The sequence below is a fragment of the Lissotriton helveticus genome, chromosome 3_1 (genome assembly GCF_964261635.1).
Source record: "Lissotriton helveticus chromosome 3_1, aLisHel1.1, whole genome shotgun sequence".
Lineage (NCBI taxonomy): Eukaryota > Metazoa > Chordata > Amphibia > Caudata > Salamandridae > Lissotriton > Lissotriton helveticus.
The window spans coordinates 983943168-983967459 of NC_136061.1; the positions used below are offsets into that span (position 1 = coordinate 983943168).

Below are 24292 nucleotides of genomic sequence, written 5' to 3' on the forward strand. Positions count from 1 at the left end.
GCTAAAGTGGGTAAATCATCTTCTGTTGTCTCCTGAGGATACATACCCTCCCCATGGAGTATAAAAATCGGCTTCAAGTTTGAGCTCTCCTCGTCTTGTACACTGAGCCCTACTTCACCAGACTCTAGCAAATATCTTTAGGCTAAGCACCCTCTTTTCCGGTGAAGTAAAAAAGTTTGTACATAATTAGTTCTCTCCAAGATCTTTTCCTAACATCCACTTACAGTGGATGCATCATCTGGGGGAAGGGGTAACCCAACAAACAGCCTCCTACAAATCACCATCACCAGAGGGATCCAAAATCTGATCCCTATGACAGTACACTAGAGGGGCAACCGCAGATTGTCTGCACAAAAGAGAGTTGCCAATGAAACTCACTACCCTTACCTTCATTCTGGGAACATCTGCTTGAAAGGATCCACATGCGGCCTCCAGTGTTACTGATCCATTATTTTTCTGAGATGTCTCAGAATTGTACTTGTGTTTTTATAAACACTTTAATTCCTCATCAGTAGTACAGGGAGAACCCTCAGCTCCCTTTGAGCTAGCTTGACCATCTTTAGGGCATGGTGGCAAACAAGAGGAAACACAGTAAAAAAAGACTGAAATATAACTAATCACCACCTGATTCATACTCTTCGTCATGGCAGTCACCACTGAAAGGCCTATATCATGGACACTTAAGTTTGGGTATCCTCATTAGTAGACTTCTGCTTACTATCCTCAAAAAACTCTTCCTGTTCTGAAGAAGAGCCAAATCTCTCTGACTCCTAAATCCCATCCTGAGGCAGCCTCGTCTTTCTCAAGCGACGTTTATCTGTGCCTTCCATTATAAAGCCATCAAAAAACGTAGGTCAGGAGTCAACATGAGGGAAAAGAAGAGGAAAAGAAGGGGAATGTGTCCCTCACTGAAAAACCAACACAATAGGATTCAGTACAAAAAAGTAATACTTATTCTACAACCCAAAATGAAAATGTATCTTTCTTAAATAATACAAAAAAATTATAAATGAAAGATGCCCAGGAAACAATCGGTATCAAAAAAAATTAAGAAAACTGTATTTTAAACCAGAATACCTAATTAAAGGCAGAAAAAAGTATCTTTCTCCCTAAGACGCGCTGACCCAATGAGCTGTACCCCAGGAGGAAGGTTTAGCCTGACAAACAGCTGACCACACAGGCATCATATGATTGAATGTGCCCAGGCCAAATAAAAACAAAGAACAAGCATTTGAAATGTTAGAGGTCTTGCATTTGTTGGAGTTGGAGCTATTGGTATTGTAAATGCCAATATTATTTATGTATGTAATAGATGTGCCCTCCCGACCTTAACCCCTTCACTGCTAGGCCTTTCCCACCCTGTGCTAAGCCTTTATTTGGCTATTTGGGGTGGTTCATGCTTATGCCCCTGTAACTTTTTGTCCACATAAGCTGTCCACATAAGGTATCCATGCCAAATTTGCGTCCTTTTCTTCCAACATCATGGGGATTTTAAAGGTACCCATGGTTTGTTGATTTCCCTGGAAGGGACCCACAAATTAGCCAAAGTACAGCTACATTTGGGGGGGGGGGGTGCTGCTGAAGAAAGCATCTGTTTTTTTCCCTGTAAATGGTATCAACAAAGGGGTTGTGGTGCTGAAATCGCCATCTTCCCAGCTTTCTGGGACAGACATACTTGTGTCAGAAAACCACATTTTTTTACACAGTTTTGGCATTTTACTGGGACATAGCCTATTTTTGCTATTTTTTGTGCTTTCAACCCCCTTCCAGTTAGTTGTAGAAATGGGTATGAAAGCAATAATGGATCCTGGAAAGCTATACATTTCAGAAAAGTAGACAAAATTCTGAATTCATCTCGGGGTCATTGGTGCATATCCTTCAAGGTTTTGTTTATCGAAACTAACAGTTGAAAATAAGAAAAATTTAAAATGATGTGCAAAAAAACCACAATTTGTGCCAACATTTCACCTGTAACTTATACTAAGTATGACAGAAGTTTGAAAGCAATATACTGTTACATCCGCTGGACCTTTTTGGTTGTGGGGATATATAGGACTTGTAGGTTCACTAAGAACCAGAGGAACCCAGAGCCAATAACTGAGCTGCATCTTGCAATGGCTTTTCATTGTGTACCCGGTATATAGCCAATCATTTGGTAAAATATAGAGAGTGAAAAATAGGTATCAAGGGAACCTATGTATTTCCAAAATGGGAACAAAATATAGAGTTTAGAAGCAGTAACATCTCCAAAATTGTGGGTACCCATAATAGCATGTGAATTATAGGACATTTTTCAAAGTGACTTCTTTTTTTACACATTGTCTTACATTTGGAAGTCAGAAAAGCATAGCAAGTCAATAGGTAATAACAGTTGCACTACAATTCTGTGTTCCCCTAAGTCTCCTGATAAAAATGGTACCTCACTTGTGTGAGTAGGCCTAGTGCCCACAACAGGAAACGGCCCAAAACGCAACGTGGACACACCACATTTTTACAGTGAAAACAGACCCTTTTTTTGCAAAGTGCCTAGATGTGGATTTTGAACTGTAGCTCTGCCGGCACCTAGGGAAACCTAGCAAACCTATACATTTTTGAAAACTAGACACCCAGGGGAATCCAGGAGGGGGTGACTTGTGTGGCTCTCACAAGGTTCTGTTACTCAGAATCCCTTGCAGACCTCAAACTTTGTCACAAAAAACATATTTTCCTCACATTTCCGTGAGGGAATGTAGTGGAATCTACATGGATCCACAAAATTCCAGGTTTATAGGGGATTCTGGTTTGGGAAACGTTGGGGGATCAACGTAAGCCCATACCTCCCTGGACTCCCCAGGGTGTCTAGTTTTCAGAAATATGTGGGTTTGGTAGGATTCCCTAGATGGCCGCCGAGCCTGGGGCCAAAAACCCAGGTGCCCCCCCTTGCAAAACCAGGTCGTTTTGTGATAGGTAATTTTGATGTATCCACAATGTGTTTTGGGTCCTTGCATGTTACAATTACTTGGCCCACCCATACGAGTGAGGTACCATTTTTAGCAGGAGACCTGGGGGAACGCTGAGCGATAGCACATTTTTGTCAGCCTGGTGATCCCACGACTTTCCCACACAGAAATTTGAGAAAAAGTAAAATATTTTGGCTAAATTTGAGGTTTGCAGGGGATTCTAGGTAGCAAAACATTGGGGGATCCATGCAAGCCATGCCTCCCTGGACTCCCCCGGGTTTCTAGGGGCCTGAGGGAGGCACGGAGCAATAAAGCCCTCTAGGCACCAGGTATTTTCCCCCCTCAAAGGTCAGGAGGGGGGCTACCTAGAACTGGCATGGCAATGCCCCCACCCCCCACACTGGCAATATCCCCATATCTGCCCCACACGGAGGGCAGAAAGTCCACTAGCCACCAGGGATTTCTTTTTCCAAAGTTCAGGGTGGGGGCTGCCCAGAATGGACATGCAAATGCCCCCACCCCTCAAAAAATGCCACAGACGTTCTGCCCCACAGGAGGCAGTTGGGGGTTGAAAAATGAAAAATGATACGTACACTAACAACATGCAGTTTACATTTCCCCAAACAAAGTAAATGGCAGTTCCGATTTCACGTTAAAACAAGCAGTGTTGTGAGGGTGCAGTACCACAGGCTATCACTAGATCTCCCTTGGATCCTCTTTTGGCCAAATATGGTACTGCACCCTGCAGCATTGCTAAGGATATGGCGCAGTCAGTGGTGAGAGCTACACACTGGTGAGCTGGGTATCAGTGTTCGAGTCTGGTGTCGGCTCAACATCCTGTGATAATGTGCAGATTGTTTAATTTCCCCATGCCCATGGCTTGGTGCACTATTTAAATAAAAGTGACTAATGTAAAATAACATAAGAATTTAATGCAGCCATTTCGGGGGCGGGCAAGCAGTGCCATGCATGGGGGTGGGGAGAGAAGGCAAAGGGATACTAAACTAGGGCAATTCACGGCAAATTATGCAAAAAGCAACAAAACAAACATCGACCAAAACAGCAGTGACCTCGGAGGGGTGGTGTGGGCCTGCGAGCAGTGTTGTGGTAGGGGTGAGGGGTAGGGACGGGGTGACAAAGGGACGCTAAGCAAATTAAGCGCCTGAAGTTTCATTGCACAATTAAACAGAACAGTCAAGGAGCAAAGAGGCAGGCCAACTAAAAGAAAGAGTTCTCTCCAAGTATAAATAACATCAACAGTAAGAACACATGTAAGTGAGGCAGTCTTCTAAGGAGTATACAAAATTCCAAAAGGAGGGACTACTAAGTGTATTGATCAATGAAAAGCCATCATTTCTAAAGGACAGCAAGAGGAACCAATGAAAAAGATGTGCGTTTTTCAAGCCTATATCCTAGATACAGGATCTCTCGAAGAGGTGGCGCAAGCGCAGCTTAGGTGAGACCTAAAAAGGTGAGTGAATGCTGCCCTTTTGACCCATAGAGAAAATAGGCCATGTGCAGTTGCGTGCCCCAGTACCGGTAAGGAAAGCAAAAAAAAACCAAAACCCTCAGATGATGAGTCCATACCCATGACGTTGCCCCAAATACTTGCTTTTTAAACAAAAGAGCAGAATAATAATCACATATAGGTACCAGCATAGAAGCACATACAAAACAAACAAAATCAATACTATATCTGAATCAACATGCACCTAATAAGTTCAATAAAGACAATTGTGAAAAACTGAGAGGCGCTTATATTCCGCTAGAGCAGCAAAAAAGAGGAAGTGCTCTTTCAGTTGGTTATTTATACTGAGGGCTGTGATATCGGGACCTTTATGATGTAATGTACTGGAGAAGGCACAGATTGTTAACTTGGTTCTTTGTTTGGCAGAGCAATTCAACATATTTTTTTCTCTTAATGTATGTTATACTGTATTTTAACTTTGCTGCTTGAGAAATCAGTAAAGAAGGTTAGGCATACTAGAGCTACTGGCCTTGGACACTAATGAAATACCACAGATCGCCTTTAGCTCCATCCCAAAAAAGAGGCATCCTCAAAAGTTGTCTATATGAGCCACTGGTTCTCTAAACGTGATGCCCTATTCCACGTAGATTGTTTCTGTTCTCTTTGTATTTTTGGGTACTGCTCTGCTGGAGAATACTCTTTTGTCATATGATTTATTTTCCAGAAGCAATACTTCAAGGACTTGCCGCCGGCACACTCTGCTCTGGAGGCAGCTCAGAATGGCATGCTTTTCTACTCTGCTCTACAGGCAGAGGATGGGCACTGGACTGGAGACTATGGAGGGCCGCTCTTCCTATTACCAGGTACGTAGAATGTATTGGGTACAGGCAGACACCTGATGTGACCTGATGCAAATAGATTATGTTTGGAACATCCAGTACTAAGCTGCAGTGTTAAAATGGTAACTTTGCTATACATTGCTTCTAGATATTACTTATTTAATCATTAGGGAGTAAGTGCAAGAAATGTGCACCAATACATTTCTGTGGAATAACGGGGAAACATATTCTGGTTTTTCTGGGTGAAGTTAGCCAGTGTTGTGTAGAGTGGCATTTGTCTGTTCTCCATAATGTGGAGCTTGTCTCTTACCTTCTTCCCCTAGGATTGCCTTTGCTTGCTTCCCCCAGAGATGTGTTCATGCCTACCGTCTGCGTATATGTAGAGTTGATTTGATGCCCTTTGACTGTTTGTGGCCTTTCACCACTGGTATAGAGTTGGTCTGTTATTACCCTGCCAGGATGAAATGGGTTGGTACGGCCAAGTGGTCCGTCTCTCATTGGATGGATGTGCTCTCTCATAATCCTCCAGGATAGGTCTGCCTTCCTTGGATGGGGGTGACCTGACCCAATTAGATTGGATGAGTCTTCCCCTAACCTTAGCATGTTCTTGTTCTGTCCTCCCTGTGATGGTTTACTTCCAGTGATGGGGTTAGGCTGTTCTCCTTGGGTTGCCTTTCCCCACTCCCCTGGGTAGACAGGGTTCTAATTATCCCTCGGGTTTTGTTTTGGTCCGAAATTATTATGTTGTCTCAAAAATTGATTGGTCAAATTACTATGGGCTGCTAATGCTCAGGTAGAATATGTCTCAATCAACATGTTAGGGAATCTTATCTGTCTTTAGATGGATTTCCACTGTTAAACCTGCAATTGGTTTGGTCTCATCCTCCCTATGTATGTTGTTATGTCTGATCTACTCAGGAGAGGGTTTATTGTGATCCTTCGACCTCTCTGTGATGGGTTTTTCTGCTGTGCCCCGCCACCCCTGAATTACCCCGGATTAGTAAAGTTCTTACTCTCTTCTACGTTAGTACAATATGATTCTCCTCTAAGGTTGAGTTGTTCCGATTCTTCAGATACTGACCACCATAAGGATGTTCTTTCTTGCATGGAATGGTTCTTTTTCCTCCGCAATGAAAATGCTGGTCTGGGTCTCTAATACAGTTCTTCTGTTTCCCATATATATGCCTGGTTTAGACCCCCTGGCATGTTGGTTGTCTTGTATCCCCCAGTGCCTTTTGTTCCCCTTGCAACAGGGCCTGATCTGTTGCCTCTTGGTCTGGGCCTGGTTGGTGGACTTTGAAACTGGGTCTGATCAATGACCTCTATGGTAGGCCTGGTGAATTGCCCATGCATGTGGGGCATCAGTTATTCCGCCTTGCAGTGGGGCATGAGTTTTTCCTCTTGGCAGCGGGTCTTTTGATACCCTTGGTTGAGGCTTTCCAATGCATATGTCTCATTTCGGTCAGTGGTTAGTTCCAAATACTATAGCGGGTTTGTGTGGTGCCAAGAACTGCTCACACCAGCCTGGGAGCTCAATGAGCAAAAACATTTTTTCCAGAGTGCGTCTCTTTTTGCAAAACTTTGAACTGGCCAAATGGTGTTTCTTTAACAAAATGTAAAAAGAGTGCAAAAGTGTAAATACTATCCAAGTATTTTTCTTCAATCAGTCACCCTTTGTTTCCAAAACTTTATATTTGTTTTTTTGCATCTTCTTGAATACATAGGTTTGTGAAGCATAGAACCAGTACATTTCAGGGCACTGGCCTACATCCGGAGGCGATTATCGTCTGATTATGAATTTCATCCCAGAAGTAATGGCGTGCTCAATCATCATCCGGTGTCTTGGTGGGCCATGGGCTGTTCCTCCCATGAGTGAGCCATAGGCTGTTCCTTTTGCCCTAAGCTTTTGGCTGTCCCCAAGGGGACAAAAACTTGTCTTTGTCCAGCAAGGAGGAAGCTTGTAGTATCCTTGTGGAGTGTGTTCGCACTTTGCATCTGGGATGGGATTGCAGACTTTCATGGGTTTAGATTGATCTGCCCTCCACTCTAGTTTACTTTGGGGATGATCACCTCCTCTCTAAAAGCCCAGTACCCCTATGCCCCCAAAGCACCATCATTGTGATTGGACTGGTTGGAGTGATTCATGAGGCTTCTTCTTCATGTATAATGAAGATCTTCCCTCACATCATTGGGATCAAGTTGCTCCATTGGATGTCTATTGCTCCATGTCTTGGCTTATTTGTTATGAAGATTTGTGATACGAATCTTACAAATCAGGAATCCCGCTGCCTCATCACCAGCTGGACATGGTCTGTCTCACTCCGTTAATGTTTTCCTGTTAATCTCTGTGATAAATGCTTAGAAAGCCCACAATAACCACCTATGGACTGTTGATTAATTGCTGTTTCTCTCTACGCAGGTCTGCTGATCACTTGCCATGTGGCGAGGATTCCACTGCCTCAGGCCTACAAGTTGGAGATGGTGCGGTACCTTCGCTCCGTGCAGCTTTCCGATGGGGGTTGGGGGCTGTGAGTACTCTTCCTCTCTGTCCTATTAACATGCCTAAATATAATTTATTTCCTACATGCAATGAATGCTGGTGTCTTATCTGATGTGATTTATCGCCTATAACTCCCATACACAATTATTTGCAAACCTACCAGCTGAGGCGTTGCCCACAAAATATTGCGGACGCATCTGTAGGCCCCTATGCCCCATCTCTTTAAATTAAACTTGATCTGAAGGGAGAGTTCGAGACAGACAAACCTGTCCGTAAATCTGACATCAACAGGTGGTATATATGGAGTCCCTAACCTCACCCATGAAATCAGACTAAGCACGCAATAATTGGTGTTTCAGCATATGATTATTTATTATGCACTGTTTGCCTATAAATTAAATGCATTAGGTGTGTGAATATTATAGACAGCTCTGCACTAATTATACATATTAAGGCGAATGTACGATATTTCCCAATCATATTTCATAACACGTCCCTACACTACTAGTTTTACATTAATTTGTTGCAACCAGGCTTGTAAATTTAAGTTTTATCAGTAAGTTAACATGCTCATAGACCAAGTCATGCAGAACAGGTTCAAAGTCTGAATTCCATGTCTCAACAACTAGTCTGTTTATCTGACTACACCCTTGTACATACCTTTTTTTAGGAATTATGTTTAATGGATCTAGGAGGGGTCAGCTCGTGCCTGGCGTCTGTACCATTATACATAATGCTTGAATAGTACTTTGCGTTCAAAAGTATATGTGGAAGCTTACTGCTACTTTTCTTCCTTCTTTCCTGCAGGATGGAACTATAAGGTCATCTACTTTGTAGCTATCTCTTCAGCTGATGTGCTTAAAAACAACGTGTGCGCTGTAGAAAGGACGTTTTTCTTCTCTGTCTTGTTAGGATGAGGGAAACAAGCATTGGCTTGGCCAATAGATCTCGCTTTTGGGACCTTATAAGTATTTAGTTATGCAGCACAATATCCTTGGTGCAACAACATCAACTGTTGCATGGGTAAACACTTATAATGCCCAAAAGGCGAGACCTATTGGCTATGCCAATGCATGTTATGCTAGAAGACACTATGTAAAGCATATCTGAGTCATATCTCTGGAATTACACTTCTGTTTGTCATGGTTTATAAATAGCACAGACTGGACACTGACCTATACCAAAGGCAATACCCTAATTTACTTTGCATCTGAAATGAAGCATCACACCACCTGATTGCCTGCTCAACCACAGCTACCACTGGAGAATTAAGAAAGATGAGGGAGCTTTCACTAACCTTTAGGAGCAGTTAGAACACGGACAGCAAGGTTTTCAATGAACTTCAGGAAATGCCTGCCAAAAAGTGACACTATAATCAGCAAGGAAGAAAGATAGAGTGATATGGATGTCAGTGCAGGGGCTGAAAGTTTAGAAAGATGGGAAACAAATGGATGAGAGAGAGAGAAAGGAGATAAAATCATGTGAGGAAGAAGGGAGTGAGAGTGATGTGAACACAGAAGGAGCTGAGAGATATAACGAGAAGGATAGGAGTGACAAAGGAGTGAGATTATTTTTTTTATTAACAAGTCGTGTGTTTAAACTATTATTACTTTAAATAGCAGGAGCAAGACATGAGAAGTAGAGAAATCGAGAGTGAGTGTCCTTCAACAGGATTTAACCACAGAGCTTGGTACCTCATTATTTATATATATATATATATATATATATATATATATATATATATATACACACACACACACACACACACACACACACACACACACACACACACACACACACACACACACACACACACACACACACACACACACACACACACACACACACACACACACACACACACACACACACACACACACACACACACACACACACACACACACACACACACACACACACACACACACACACACACACACACACACACACACACACACACACACACACACACACACACACACACACACACACACACACACACACACACACACACACACACACACACACACACACACACACACACACACACACACACACACACACACACACACACACACACACACACACACACACACACACACACACACACACACACACACACACACACACACACACACACACACACACACACACACACACACACACACACACTCTCTTTGAAAATCACACTTCAAGCGCCAAATGGTTAAATGTTAGCATAACTAAATGTCATCACAAAGATGGCGCGAAATCGAGAGTGAGTGTCCTTCAACAGGATTTAACCACAGAGCTTGGTACCTCATTATTTATATATATATATATATATATATATATATATATATACACACACACACACACACACACACACACACACACACACACACACACACACTCTTTGAAAATCACACTTCAAGCGCCAAATGGTTAAATGTTAGCATAACTAAATGTCATCACAAAGATGGCGCCAGAGCGGTATTTCAAGTACAGAGGCTCTCCATTGAGATGTTTGAGTGTAGCTCGCCTGCATCCATTCCCCGGTAAAGGAAGGAGTCGCAACAGATAACAGTGAAAGGGAAAATTGTGAGGTATATTCAATGGATTGTGCTGTCCGAAACAAGCAACCCATAGAAAAGTAGCCCGGATCAAGAAAGGCCGCAGGGAGATTTAGGGATGGCTGACAAAGAAGAACAATGCCAGCAAAACCGCAGGGACTATCAAGAGTTTACAGGAAACTTGAAAAACTAGCGCGCGGCCGCGAGACGCGCTCCGTGGTGGGGGAGGGGGAGGAGCGTTGAACGACCACAATTTGTGGTGGCAAAAGAAACACGATAAATCTATTTGTTTATATGAAAATAAGAGTATAATTGCCTCGACGAGAGAGAGTCTGTACTCTCAGCCGGCTGCAGTGTCTGCACAAACAATACAAGACGATAAGCAACAGTGATCAGTGGGTTATCACTAAACTAGGTCATGAGCAGGGAAATTATCATTCCACCTCTAAGCACACTTTTTTCTCTTATCTGGAGATTAAGCTACACCAAACTCTTCTAACACGAGCACCGATGTTCTGAGCTGCAGCTCAATACAGCATCTGCGAGCTGCAATACAAAGGCACAGGCAAGGAAACGTAAATTACTCCCTGGTACTTTACAACCCTGAAGAGATCAAATCACGTTCGAACTTTTGCCTACTTAGTATAAATACAAGAAAAATCGCTTTTACGGCATGACAACACTACAACCCGCTTTAACCATATGTAGGGCTACCACGTTCTCAAACGAGAAGCCAGGAGAAGGTCCTGAGCAGAGGAAAATATTTTGATATGCCTAAATTCCAGGTTGCTGAGCTTGGTCTCTGCTTATGCCACGGAACCAAATGCTAGAGGTGTGCTGAAAGTTTCATCTGCTCCATAAACCAGAACTGAAATACTTTACTTTCACTAAAATCGTGAGTTCAATAATAATTATATTAGTATTGAATTTAAAACAGTGTTGAATAAATATATTAAAAGAGAAACAGAGTTGTACATGTATTCAATGATAGAAAAGGGCGAGCGAAAGGAAAGCCAGATGGCGCCTGATCGCGCGCTGTAAGGGGCATGCGAGCAATGCGAGGAATGCATGTTACTGTGCGCGTACCCGCACGCTCTAGGCCACCCAAAAAGCTGTGGTCGGCTTTTGAAAGCCCCACTCACTAAATGTCTCACCAGACAGCGCATGCACTGGCTCAGGCGAGACCTAAAAATCAGGACGATCAAGCAAACACTTATTAGCTGCAAAAATAAAAATGTCAAGTTGACCCACTCTTCTGCTTCAAGGTATTTTACTTGCACCTCAGATGCACAGCATATGATTGCACATTCTTAAGTCAACACTTGTTGTATTAAACCGGGCCTATATTGCATGCAGCACTAAAAGACATATTAGAGTCCTGACATAGACAACACTGCAGAATGCTGTTCTGCCTTAGATTACATTAGTCTTTTAGATAAGTGTCCATTGACCATCTTTAATTAGCTGGTCATTAACACCTTATCCCTCATTTCTAGGTGGCCGAAAATGTTTAGCTGGTAAAACGTCCCAGTTGAAATACCGTTATTGAATGTTTACAGTAATACCACTGACCATTCCAAGCTAGTTTTCCAGATTAGAATAGAAGTACTGTGCTGTTTCATTGTTACTGACTGGTGAAACCACACATTTTTTCCTTTTCTGACATGATTTGCCAGCTGAAATTAGTTCCGGTTATACCAAAGGAATTTGGATGGGGTACCCTGCCCCCTCCCCCGGAATGTAAACACCGCTGATTAAAAATGTGCCCTTTTGATGGTACCTTGCTGCATGCTGGGCCGCTATAGGAACATCCTTATATCTCACTCTCATTCCTGCCTCACCCTTGTTTCCATTGATGAGGCCATATTGTCTTACAATCGTCTCTCTCATCCATATTGATCTGAATCCAAGACCTGGCACACAGAGAATGGGAAATTCAGAAAGGAAGGAAAATTCTGAGTTGGAATTAAAGGATACGTTTTGAGGCCAGGCGTTACAGGACTCAAGTTTTTGCTTTCTTCAACATATAGGACAGTGGGAAGGTCTTTCTTTGAAGAGACTACACATTTAAAAAACAGATAACATTGAATTGTATTTACTGGATAAACTGACAATAGCTTTATTCCTTTTCTGTTATTTTCTAGTGTAGTCACTTGTGAAAGAGCCAATGAGAGCTCACAAATCAGTCAGTTGTTGGAACTTTGCTACATACAGCTGTGAAATATTAAGTGCTGCTGTAGTGTAGTTCCTATTATCCCAATAGGCTCTGCGCATTGGAATAATATCTTCAATAGTATAGACGTAGGACAGAGGTTAACTAGGTCTTCTACTGACGATATTAGACTTAAAGTTTAGTGTTTGCCAGCTAGCTCAGAGTTCACTAGAAACTTTCTCGAATAGACAAGGAGGAGTTTAACCTCCCTGGATAGACAAGAAGGGATTCCTTGTTGAAATTGCCGAAGGACCGCTCTGTGTTGCTGGCCATACCTGGGACAAAACTCATTGCAAGGATCCGGCTGGTGTCTCCGTGGGGGCTGTAAGGTGGCAAGGGACGCTTTTTACCAGCTGGCTGTCTCCTTCAGGTCTCCCCCGCTGCCGCTGCATTTTCCATCACTGCGTGCGGCCGCCGAGGGGGAAGACCACAAGCCCCACCACTCCCCGCGGCTGACCTCACCTGACCCCGTCCACCAAAGGATTTCGCGCCAGGAGGCGCTTTAAATCTGGGAGAGAGGTCATGTGTCGCGGGATGCGCGCGGGCTAAGCCCGGGCAAAGGGCGGGCCCTCTGTGGCCCGAGGAGACTGGGCTGGGCCCGAAGTCCTGGTCTATTTGCTGAGTAAGTAGTGATCCACCTACTATTATAGCCCCTCCACTGTTATCATTGTACGATGGCCACAGCTGCTGCTAGCCCCGCTATTATTGGCTTGGACAAAAATGGGGGCATGTTAAATCGAACTCTGGATGACTATTTTCCCAAAGTAGCTCCTGAGGATAGTAAAGAACTATTACTAGCAGAGCGGCGGGCAGATCGTCGCCGTTCAATTGAACGTATCAAAAACAGGACTTTGTCTGAGCCTATTATTTCTATCACCTTGGACAATGATCTGAATACCACACTGTCAGATAATATATCTCCGACCGCTAGTGTGCCCCTACTACTCAAGGAATGTCTAGCTCCTGTCATATCCCCTACGCAAACCCAGCCAGAAACACCAATCGTGATACACGATCTCCCTAGCACACCTAATCCTCTCAAAACTATGATTTCACCTACAATCAGGCCGGGGAAGGTAGTAAGAGGCAAAAATCTGGGGCCATTGCCACACAAAATACATGGGCCCCCACCATCCAAAAGGAGACGGAAAAAATTGGACTTAAACAAGCCTAGATTAAGTCATACAGAATTTGGGAAGAAGTCCAACTCTGTTACTAACACGACTATGGGAGAACATGTCAGCAAACAAATAATAGGATCTGACTTAACCCCCCCCTACACCTGTGATACCATCCTCCCAAACAGCTACAGAGTCTGATACTATCCATATTCCATTGGAAGAAGGACCGCATCCAGCCTCCCCTAAGACTCTTTTGGACAATATAGAATTGATTGTGCGAAGTTACATGCTGGCCATAGCTGAAAGACTCAAGGGAGTGGAACTAAGGTTGGGGAAAATAGAGGTGGATCTGACAGTTATTGGGAATTCTGTCAGGTCATTAGGGCCTCTGAAAGCATTACAACTTCACGAAGCTCTAACTCCGATACATACCCCCTTAACACACATAGTGGCTGCAACATCCTCCACTTCTACTATTGACAACAATCAGAAAGCAGCTATTCCAGTTGCTTCTAATCACTTGCCAACAGACGCATCATCTGTTAGTAAACCTCCCAATAAACCTAAACCAAAACAGTTAAAAACATCTATGGGTAGACTAATTACAACACCCAACTATAACACTGATATTCCAATTAACACCCAAGCAAGGGAATTAAGCATCCCCACGAACAGACCCCTAAGACCGGAAGAGAACGAGATTAGCCATGAAAGAGGGGGACAGGGTAGGAGACCACCCATGGAACTCCCGCCGGAAGCTCTACCATATGTGGTGGTACTCACTGGGGTTCCCGAACTCTCAAGTGGTAAACGGGAAGGTTACTTTCAATTAAAAAACAAGATAATGCACTGGTTGTCATTGTATAGACCCAAAGCCAGTCATGTAAATGGAGAAATAGTCCATGTCCGTCGCTTATCATGGTTGGGAGGAAGAATAAAAGATATAGGGAGTGATATTGTTGTTGTAAATTTTAGGGACAAAAAAGCCGTTCAATACATCCTGAACTGGCCTTATGGCAACGAAAACAATTGTATTGTACCGCGCCCTTTGACCTATTTTTATCCAAGATCTACAGTATTTCCCCCCCAACATTTAACCAACAATATCTCCTTCACCAATCATTTCTCTAATATGGAGATTGCCAGGAATCCTGCCTACATGCATCAACTAGCCCCAACTCCTGCGATGCTTGGGTGGAATATTATACCGACTAGCCACAACTTAGGAGAAAATGGAAATATGGCTCACATGATACCATTTACTCCCTTAGAATTATCAAACAGGTTTGAGGTATTCAGTGGCATGGAGGAGTGTGATTGAAGTTTAAAGAGCAGAGAGGATGTTGGGGGAGTTGAAAATGTCTCATGCACTGTGGGGTATAATGAAGAACTAGGGACTAGTTGTCTAAAGTTAGGCTTACGTACTGTTGTAATATGTGATGAAGCAATCAGCAGTTTGCATGTTGTTTCACCTGCAGTGTCTCTTGGGACAAATGAGGGATCTCCTTTGCTCTCACTCGCTTCAAGTCGAAAAAGTAGAGATGATGTTAGGGGGGATGAAAATGTCTCACGTACTGTGGGGTGTAATGAAGAAAAAGGAACTAGTTGTTCAAAGATGGGCTCATGTACTGTTGCAATAGGTGATGAAGTTAATATAGTTTGTCCGTTGACTCACCGGTAATGCCTCTTGGGTCAAATGAGGGTACCCCCTTGTTTTCATTTGTTTCATGGAATATAGCAGGGGTGCGTGCGAAATTATGTGATCCTGACTGGAACAAATATATGAACACTTTTGATATCTGTGTGCTACAGGAAACATGGGCCACAGTACAGTTGCACAGGGTTGGCTACAAATCCTATCAAATAGAGGCTGTGCCTTCATTAAGAGGTCGTGCACCTGGAGGTCTATTAATATGGATCAGTGTTTCTATCAAAATAGGTATAAAAATGCTTAACACCGATTCTCCAGACATTCTTGGTCTGGAAATAACCACTGCGGACAACAGGGTGATCTACCTCTTTAATGTGTATAACAGTCCCCACTCTTCCCACAAGGAATCACCATGTATAGGGAAGTTAGAATCATTCATGGATACATTAAAAACAGATGTAAGTGTTATCCTATGTGGGGATTTGAATTGTAATTTTGAACCAATTACAGACATAGCCCAATTGTATGAAGATGAGGATATTGCCAATGGAATACCAGCCCTGAATGAAAATAGAATGGTCGTTGGCACTGCACTGGCTCTTCAGATCACAAGGTTGCTAACTTCTCATGGCCTGAGAGCATGTAACGGGCGTATGCCATCTGACAGCCCGAAAGCCCCCACTTTTAAGAGGCGTGACTATGAAAGTAAACTAGACTATGTCATTGTCTCTTTTGACCTGTGGCCTTTTACAGTAGACTTAAAGGTCAAAGAGAGATATGAAAGCGACCATTGCCCTTTAGAAACTAGTTTCCTCCAAAGTATGTTAAAGGGGCTGGGAGCTACAGAGGGAGCAGTGGGTCACTGTCCCATCCTGTGATGCACACACTAATTCCTCTCCTAAGAAAGAGGTTCCAGAATTTGTTCTTCAGTTTCAAGTGTGCTTTTATTCAGCAGTATTTGGTTAATTTCTTCTTAAATAAATCATTTGTTCATTTTTGCGACATTTTTACAAATATTCGTTACATATTTAATATGTCAGCACTGTCCTTTTGTTTGGCATCCAATGCATTTCGAGGCCTATCTGCCTCTTCATCAGGGAAAGGATACTAAAATAAAGTGAAACATGGGTCATGATGAGTGTTAAGGTGGATCGATGGGGTGGGGGTGTTGTTTGGGATTTAAACGTGAGGGGGGGAGAGGGGTTGTGGTTGGAGACGTGTCATGTTATGGTGGCACCTTAAAAATGATCCAAAACCTGTGTAGAGTGGTGGAAGATGTTCGTAATCATGCTTACGTGCACCGCTTTTCTGTGTGGTCATGCAGTCTGTAAATCAAAAACGCTAGTAAGAACGGGAATGCACATCGCTTAGATGAAGGCTTACAAAATATTAACGGACCGTGAGGCTACCGGGGTGTCTAAAGACTGACCTGTTAGTAAGTGCCGGTTTCGCCAGGAGGGTTCCGAGCTTCCGCGCTAGTCCGAGCGGGAGTGTCAGTGTCGGTTTAGTAGTTGGGTCATGTGAGATACTTGCGATCACGTGATCATGGAAAGTGAGAAAAGCCTCGATGGGGCAGTGTTGGGTCGTGTGTTAGTCGGGTTCCCTGTAAATCGATATCACAGTGGGAATCTATATAGATGGGCTTCCTACATATAATTATCAAAAAACACAGGTGAAAATATAATACACAAGAAAAAATTATTAAGGGATAAAAACGGTAAGAGATGGCAGTGAGAAACAAATATCCATAATTAAACGTAAATGTACACAGGAATCCCATTATTGCTCCAGTAATGGGTTGACAACATTATTCATGTTCATAAATAGCACTAGAGTTCAATTCTTTCATTGAGCCCAGATGGCTTCTGGGTCGATAGTCTTTGAATCCAAACATTTTCGCGTTGCAAGAGATATTTGGTGTTGTCTCTACCTTCAACTTTCATGATAGTTTCCAATACAATGAATTTCAATTGTGAAACATTATGAGTATGTTCTTGAAAATGCATAGCAACAGCAGATTTACTGTTCTTTAATCGTATGTTCGATTTGTGTTCAATCAACCTTGTCTTGATTTTTCGTTCGGTTTTGCCAACGTAGAGTTTTCCACATGGGCATTTTAGGGCGTAGATGAGATTACTTGAGTCGCACGTGGCATTCACTTGTAGTTTTATTGTATGGCCTCTCATGGGGTGACTAATTATATTTCCCTTCATGACGTTATTGCAATTCCCGCAATTTAAACATGGTTTAGTACCCGTGTAGTTTGTAGTTGGAGTGTGTCTGTATTGAACTAGTTCACCAATGTTCGGTGCCCTTGTAAATGCAAACAAAGGAGGTTCCCTGAAGATCTGGTTGAAATCTGGTTCCAGATTGAGTAGTGGCCAGTGTTGGTATATTATGCTTTTGAATTTAGAACTGGCAGTTGAATATTTTGAAACCGCCACTATGCGGGCTTGTGATTTTTCCTTTCTTGGTTGTAGGAGTTTAGATCTTTCTATTTTGAGAATCTTATTGGTGGATTCCTTAATTATTTCTTGAGGATATCCTCTTTGTTGGAATTTCTGGGCTACTTCAGTGATTCTCAACGTTGATTTGTTTAAATTGCGGGAATTGCAATAACGTCATGAAGGGAAATATAATTAGTCACCCCATGAGAGGCCATACAATAAAACTACAAGTGAATGCCACGTGCGACTCAAGTAATCTCATCTACGCCCTAAAATGCCCATGTGGAAAACTCTACGTTGGCAAAACCGAACGAAAAATCAAGACAAGGTTGATTGAACACAAATCGAACATACGATTAAAGAACAGTAAATCTGCTGTTGCTATGCATTTTCAAGAACATACTCATAATATTTCACAATTGAAATTCATTGTATTGGAAACTATCATGAAAGTTGAAGGTAGAGACAACACCAAATATCTCTTGCAACGCGAAAATGTTTGGATTCAAAGACTATCGACCCAGAAGCCATCTGGGCTCAATGAAAGAATTGAACTCTCTTGCTATTTATGAACATGAATAATGTTGTCAACCCATTACTGGAGCAATAATGGGATTCCTGTGTACATTCACGTTTAATTATGGATATTTGTTTCTCACTGCCATCTCTTACCGTTTTTATCCCTTAATAATTTTTTCTTGTGTATTATATTTTCACCTGTGTTTTTTGATAATTATATGTAGGAAGCCCATCTATATAGATTCCCACTGTGATATCGATTTACAGGGAACCCGACTAACACACGACCCAACACTGCCCCATCGAGGCTTTTCTCACTTTCCATGATCACGTGATCCAAGTATCTCACATGACCCAACTACTAAACCGACACTGACACTCCCGCTCGGACTAGCGCGGAAGCTCGGAACCCTCCTGGCGAAACCGGCACTTACTAACAGGTCAGTCTTTAGACACCCCGGTAGCCTCACGGTCCGTTAATATTTTGTAAGCCTTCATCTAAGCGATGTGCATTCCCGTTCTTACTAGCGTTTTTGATTTACATGCTCAAACAAATGGAGGGTCCCCTAGTGACGGATGTCAGGGAGGGGGATTTAGAATTACCAAAAAAATTTCCCTGTGTTTGGTAGCAGCCTTAGATTACTGAGAGAAATAGTTCCTGAGGGGTTTCTACGGGGAATGTTATTAAGGGGCAAAATCATCAATAAACCAATCAACCACTAAAGCGATAATAGTAAGCAACAAAATTTCACTGTGTTAAAATAATAAGCATGTACAAGTAAGTAAAAAAATCAATTCGTGATTTATTTCAACCTCCCAAATGGGTTACAATCTAGAAAAAATTAAAATTATGTTAAAAAAACCTTTTTGTGAAAAAAAGGTAACCATACAATATATATTACACTGTAAAATTATCAAAACAAATCCATATGTAAAACAAGTCGACGCGGCGTTTCGGTGTCTACTCAATCCTTACACCTTCATCAGGACAAACATATGAAATTCACAGTATCTACAAATTAAATAATAGGAGTTTAGTAACATTTCTTGTTTGGTAGTTTCATCATCACAGTTTGCTTACTCTCTATGAATACGTTATACCCCCCTAATGGTATTTATTACCATGGGTTGATTCTCAACAAAAGCCTAAGCAATTTTGGTTACCCCACTGATCCCCAGTTACTCGCTATGTATATAGATAGTGATAGAAGTCTAATACCTGTAGTTTGATTACAGAATTGAGTTTAGTCACTCTCTTCAAGTTTTAATGGCTTGGCGTAGACTGGCTTATGACGATTTAGTCACGCTTGGGAGCTATAGAGAAATATAAGATGATGGATTATAGCCCCAAAATTATTTAAGTGAGTCAGTTCTAATGACTTAGTCATGCGTTGTGGGCCTTTTACCTTTTAAATATGCCTCCACGTTTTCACCTTGCACGGAGGAACCACCGTGTATAATTAGGATCTCCTAGGTCTGGTGATATGATAGATGTCCTGTGAGAATAAATAAATAACCTTCCTTAGGTATTGCTGGAATGTTAGAGGCAGGAAGGGTATTTCGGTCAGATAGGTATTACGCTATTGGGAGAGCATGTAATCCCTCTACAATGTACTTACCAACTCAAAATGGTTGGATTTGCCGGTGTGCTTTTTGATTTATTGCACCTCCGCTTGGTAATTTCAGTTCAAGGATATCTACAAGAACAAAAATTATTTTGGCCTGATTAGTCTAACATTGATTCCCCAGAGAATTGCTTGTCCCTGTGGTCTTTTCTAAGCACTCTCTTTGTGTTGTTGCTTCTTGTTAGATAAATTGTACTTAAGCATGTTATTGCTTATTCTTAGAGAATTTGTACCTAAGTATCATGTACCTTAGACTTATCTCATGGTTACATAAGGGATATTTCTGGCAGTTCCCCCCGTTAGAGGCGAAAAAGGACACAGCAATACCTCTCATTTTTAGTCTTAGGTTCCTGATAGGTATATATATCTTAGCCTGACACAGTTATTTTCTAAACATCCCACATGACATTAAGAATCAACTTACTAGGGGTTTTCAAATGTCCATTGCATTTAGAGTTAGGGGCTCTCATTCTTATTGGGGGCATCCCACCACCCTTTCTAACTACTATTAAGACTACAGTCCTGTCTAGACACATACCTGTGAGTTACAGACCGGCCTCCCTGTTCCTCCGTGCGTTCGCCTTCGTGTCGATGCAAAGGGTAAACCCACACTACCCGGCGCTGCATTTTATGCTGGCTCTACTCGTTTTGAACCGGAAGTCGAAAATGGCATTTTTTTCCCCATTAAACTATTTCTAGCCACTACTACTATCATTTTTCCTTTCGGTCACTATTTGGGTATTATAACACTTAGTTCCCATCTCGTGCGTTTTTTAGCAAACATAGGGCTGCATTTTTTGTCATATTTGCCCACCGTGACCCGGAAGTGTTTCTCGGGTGGCTTCGGGAGTGATTTTGTTTACCGGCTGTCTGGTACAGGGTACATCCTATCCATTCATTCACACTACTTTCTAAGTGCCGCTGTCAGGTTCCTAAAACTTATTTACTTTCAATTTGTCAATGTTTTTATCGGCAAATGTCGCGGCCATTTTGGATTGGGAAGAAAGGGAGGAGAGAGTGAAAAGGGACTAAACATCGTCCCATGGATTATTTTCGGGCTCAATGAATAGCGTTTCTTTCATCTTTAAATAAACACCATATCCTGATATATCCATTCTCCCTGGTTACATGTTAGAACACAGATGCACTCCATACAGAGTTGTAATCAAACATAATTCAAAGCATATATACACAATATAAAAGGAATACAAGATAAAGGATAGAAAAACGAGTGCAAACAATTTTTGGTGATGAACAATTTTCACAGTGTCTGTTCCAACACATGAACTATTACGTGTTTTTTGCATGCCCCAAATATGTACATTAGAGATTCACCCCATTTATGTATGTTAGTACCTGTATGCATTGCATCTCACTTACACATCAATCACAGTTTGTGGTGCAGTGACACAAACAAGCATTTGGTTGTCTATCAATAAAGCCATATTTCTATTTTACTGTTTGGATTCTCTTATTCAGTAATACATTCCATATGCATATATATGGGGGCACCTTTATATATTACACTAGGTGGCTATTTGGTCCGAACAATATAAGAGACTTCAGGTAGTCAGTATATTGACGGTCGTTTGCCAGAACCTATACTGGATCCAAATACAATGTTAAAACTTTGTTCATCTCGTAATTTGTTTCGTTTGTGTATCAATCAATCACAAACGAAGCATATGGAATGTATTACTGAATAAGAGAATCCAAACAGTAAAATAGAAATATGGCTTTATTGATAGACAACCAAATGCTTGTTTGTGTCACTGCACCACAAACTGTGATTGATGTGTAAGTGAGATGCAATGCATACAGGTACTAACATACATAAATGGGGTGAATCTCTAATGTACATATTTGGGGCATGCAAAAAACACGTAATAGTTCATGTGTTGGAACAGACACTGTGAAAATTGTTCATCACCAAAAATTGTTTGCACTCGTTTTTCTATCCTTTATCTTGTATTCCTTTTATATTGTGTATATATGCTTTGAATTATGTTTGATTACAACTCTGTATGGAGTGCATCTGTGTTCTAACATGTAACCAGGGAGAATGGATATATCAGGATATGGTGTTTATTTAAAGATGAAAGAAACGCTATTCATTGAGCCCGAAAATAATCCATGGGACGATGTTTAGTCCCTTTTCACTCTCTCCTCCCTTTCTTCCCAATCCAAAATGGCCGCGACATTTGCCGATAAAAACATTGACAAATTGAAAGTAAATAAGTTTTAGGAACCTGACAGCGGCACTTAGAAAGTAGTGTGAATGAATGGATAGGATGTACCCTGTACCAGACAGCCGGTAAACAAAATCACTCCCGAAGCCACCCGAGAAACACTTCCGGGTCACGGTGGGCAAATATGACAAAAAATGCAGCCCTATGTTTGCTAAAAAACGCACGAGATGGGAACTAAGTGTTATAATACCCAAATAGTGACCGAAAGGAAAAATGATAGTAGTAGTGGCTAGAAATAGTTTAATGGGGAAAAAAATGCCATTTTCGACTTCCGGTTCAAAACGAGTAGAGCCAGCATAAAATGCAGCGCCGGGTAGTGTGGGTTTACCCTTTGCATCGACACGAAGGCGAACGCACGGAGGAACAGGGAGGCCGGTCTGTAACTCACAGGTATGTGTCTAGACAGGACTGTAGTCTTAATAGTAGTTAGAAAGGGTGGTGGGATGCCCCCAATAAGAATGAGAGCCCCTAACTCTAAATGCAATGGACATTTGAAAACCCCTAGTAAGTTGATTCTTAATGTCATGTGGGATGTTTAGAAAATAACTGTGTCAGGCTAAGATATATATACCTATCAGGAACCTAAGACTAAAAATGAGAGGTATTGCTGTGTCCTTTTTCGCCTCTAACGGGGGGAACTGCCAGAAATATCCCTTATGTAACCATGAGATAAGTCTAAGGTACATGATACTTAGGTACAAATTCTCTAAGAATAAGCAATAACATGCTTAAGTACAATTTATCTAACAAGAAGCAACAACACAAAGAGAGTGCTTAGAAAAGACCACAGGGACAAGCAATTCTCTGGGGAATCAATGTTAGACTAATCAGGCCAAAATAATTTTTGTTCTTGTAGATATCCTTGAACTGAAATTACCAAGCGGAGGTGCAATAAATCAAAAAGCACACCGGCAAATCCAACCATTTTGAGTTGGTAAGTACATTGTAGAGGGATTACATGCTCTCCCAATAGCGTAATACCTATCTGACCGAAATACCCTTCCTGCCTCTAACATTCCAGCAATACCTAAGGAAGGTTATTTATTTATTCTCACAGGACATCTATCATATCACCAGACCTAGGAGATCCTAATTATACACGGTGGTTCCTCCGTGCAAGGTGAAAACGTGGAGGCATATTTAAAAGGTAAAAGGCCCACAACGCATGACTAAGTCATTAGAACTGAGTCACTTAAATAATTTTGGGGCTATAATCCATCATCTTATATTTCTCTATAGCTCCCAAGCGTGACTAAATCGTCATAAGCCAGTCTACGCCAAGCCATTAAAACTTGAAGAGAGTGACTAAACTCAATTCTGTAATCAAACTACAGGTATTAGACTTCTATCACTATCTATATACATAGCGAGTAACTGGGGATCAGTGGGGTAACCAAAATTGCTTAGGCTTTTGTTGAGAATCAACCCATGGTAATAAATACCATTAGGGGGGTATAACGTATTCCTAGAGAGTAAGCAAACTGTGATGATGAAACTACCAAACAAGAAATGTTACTAAACTCCTATTATTTAATTTGTAGATACTGTGAATTTCATATGTTTGTCCTGATGAAGGTGTAAGGATTGAGTAGACACCGAAACGCCGCGTCGACTTGTTTTACATATGGATTTGTTTTGATAATTTTACAGTGTAATATATATTGTATGGTTACCTTTTTTTCACAAAAAGGTTTTTTTAACATAATTTTAATTTTTTCTAGATTGTAACCCATTTGGGAGGTTGAAATAAATCACGAATTGATTTTTTTACTTACTTGTACATGCTTATTATTTTAACACAGTGAAATTTTGTTGCTTACTATTATCGCTTTAGTGGTTGATTGGTTTATTGATGATTTTGCCCCTTAATAACATTCCCCGTAGAAACCCCTCAGGAACTATTTCTCTCAGTAATCTAAGGCTGCTACCAAACACAGGGAAATTTTTTTGGTAGTTTTTGATTTACAGACTGCATGACCACACAGAAAAGCGGCGCACGTAAGCATGATTACGAACATCTTCCACCACTCTACACAGGTTTTGGATCATTTTTTAAGGTGCCACCATAACATGACACAACTCCAACCACAACCCCTCTCCCCCCCTCACGTTTAAATCCCAAAGAACACCCCCACCCCATCGATCCACCTTAACACTCATCATGACCCAT

General features: G+C 41.7%; 1 protein-coding gene across 5 annotated transcripts in view; it reads left to right on the forward strand.

Moving 5' to 3' along the window:
• LOC144823165 (lanosterol synthase-like) overlaps positions 1-24292 on the forward strand; it is a 171868-nt gene that overhangs the window by 28045 nt on the left and 119531 nt on the right. For all 5 annotated transcript variants that reach the window (XM_078681444.1, XM_078681441.1, XM_078681442.1 and 2 more), the window contains exons 3-4: positions 5132-5270; positions 7666-7774. In XM_078681444.1, the coding sequence (XP_078537570.1) occupies positions 5132-5270; positions 7666-7774 (248 nt within the window). The remainder of the gene's footprint in view (positions 1-5131; positions 5271-7665; positions 7775-24292) is intronic.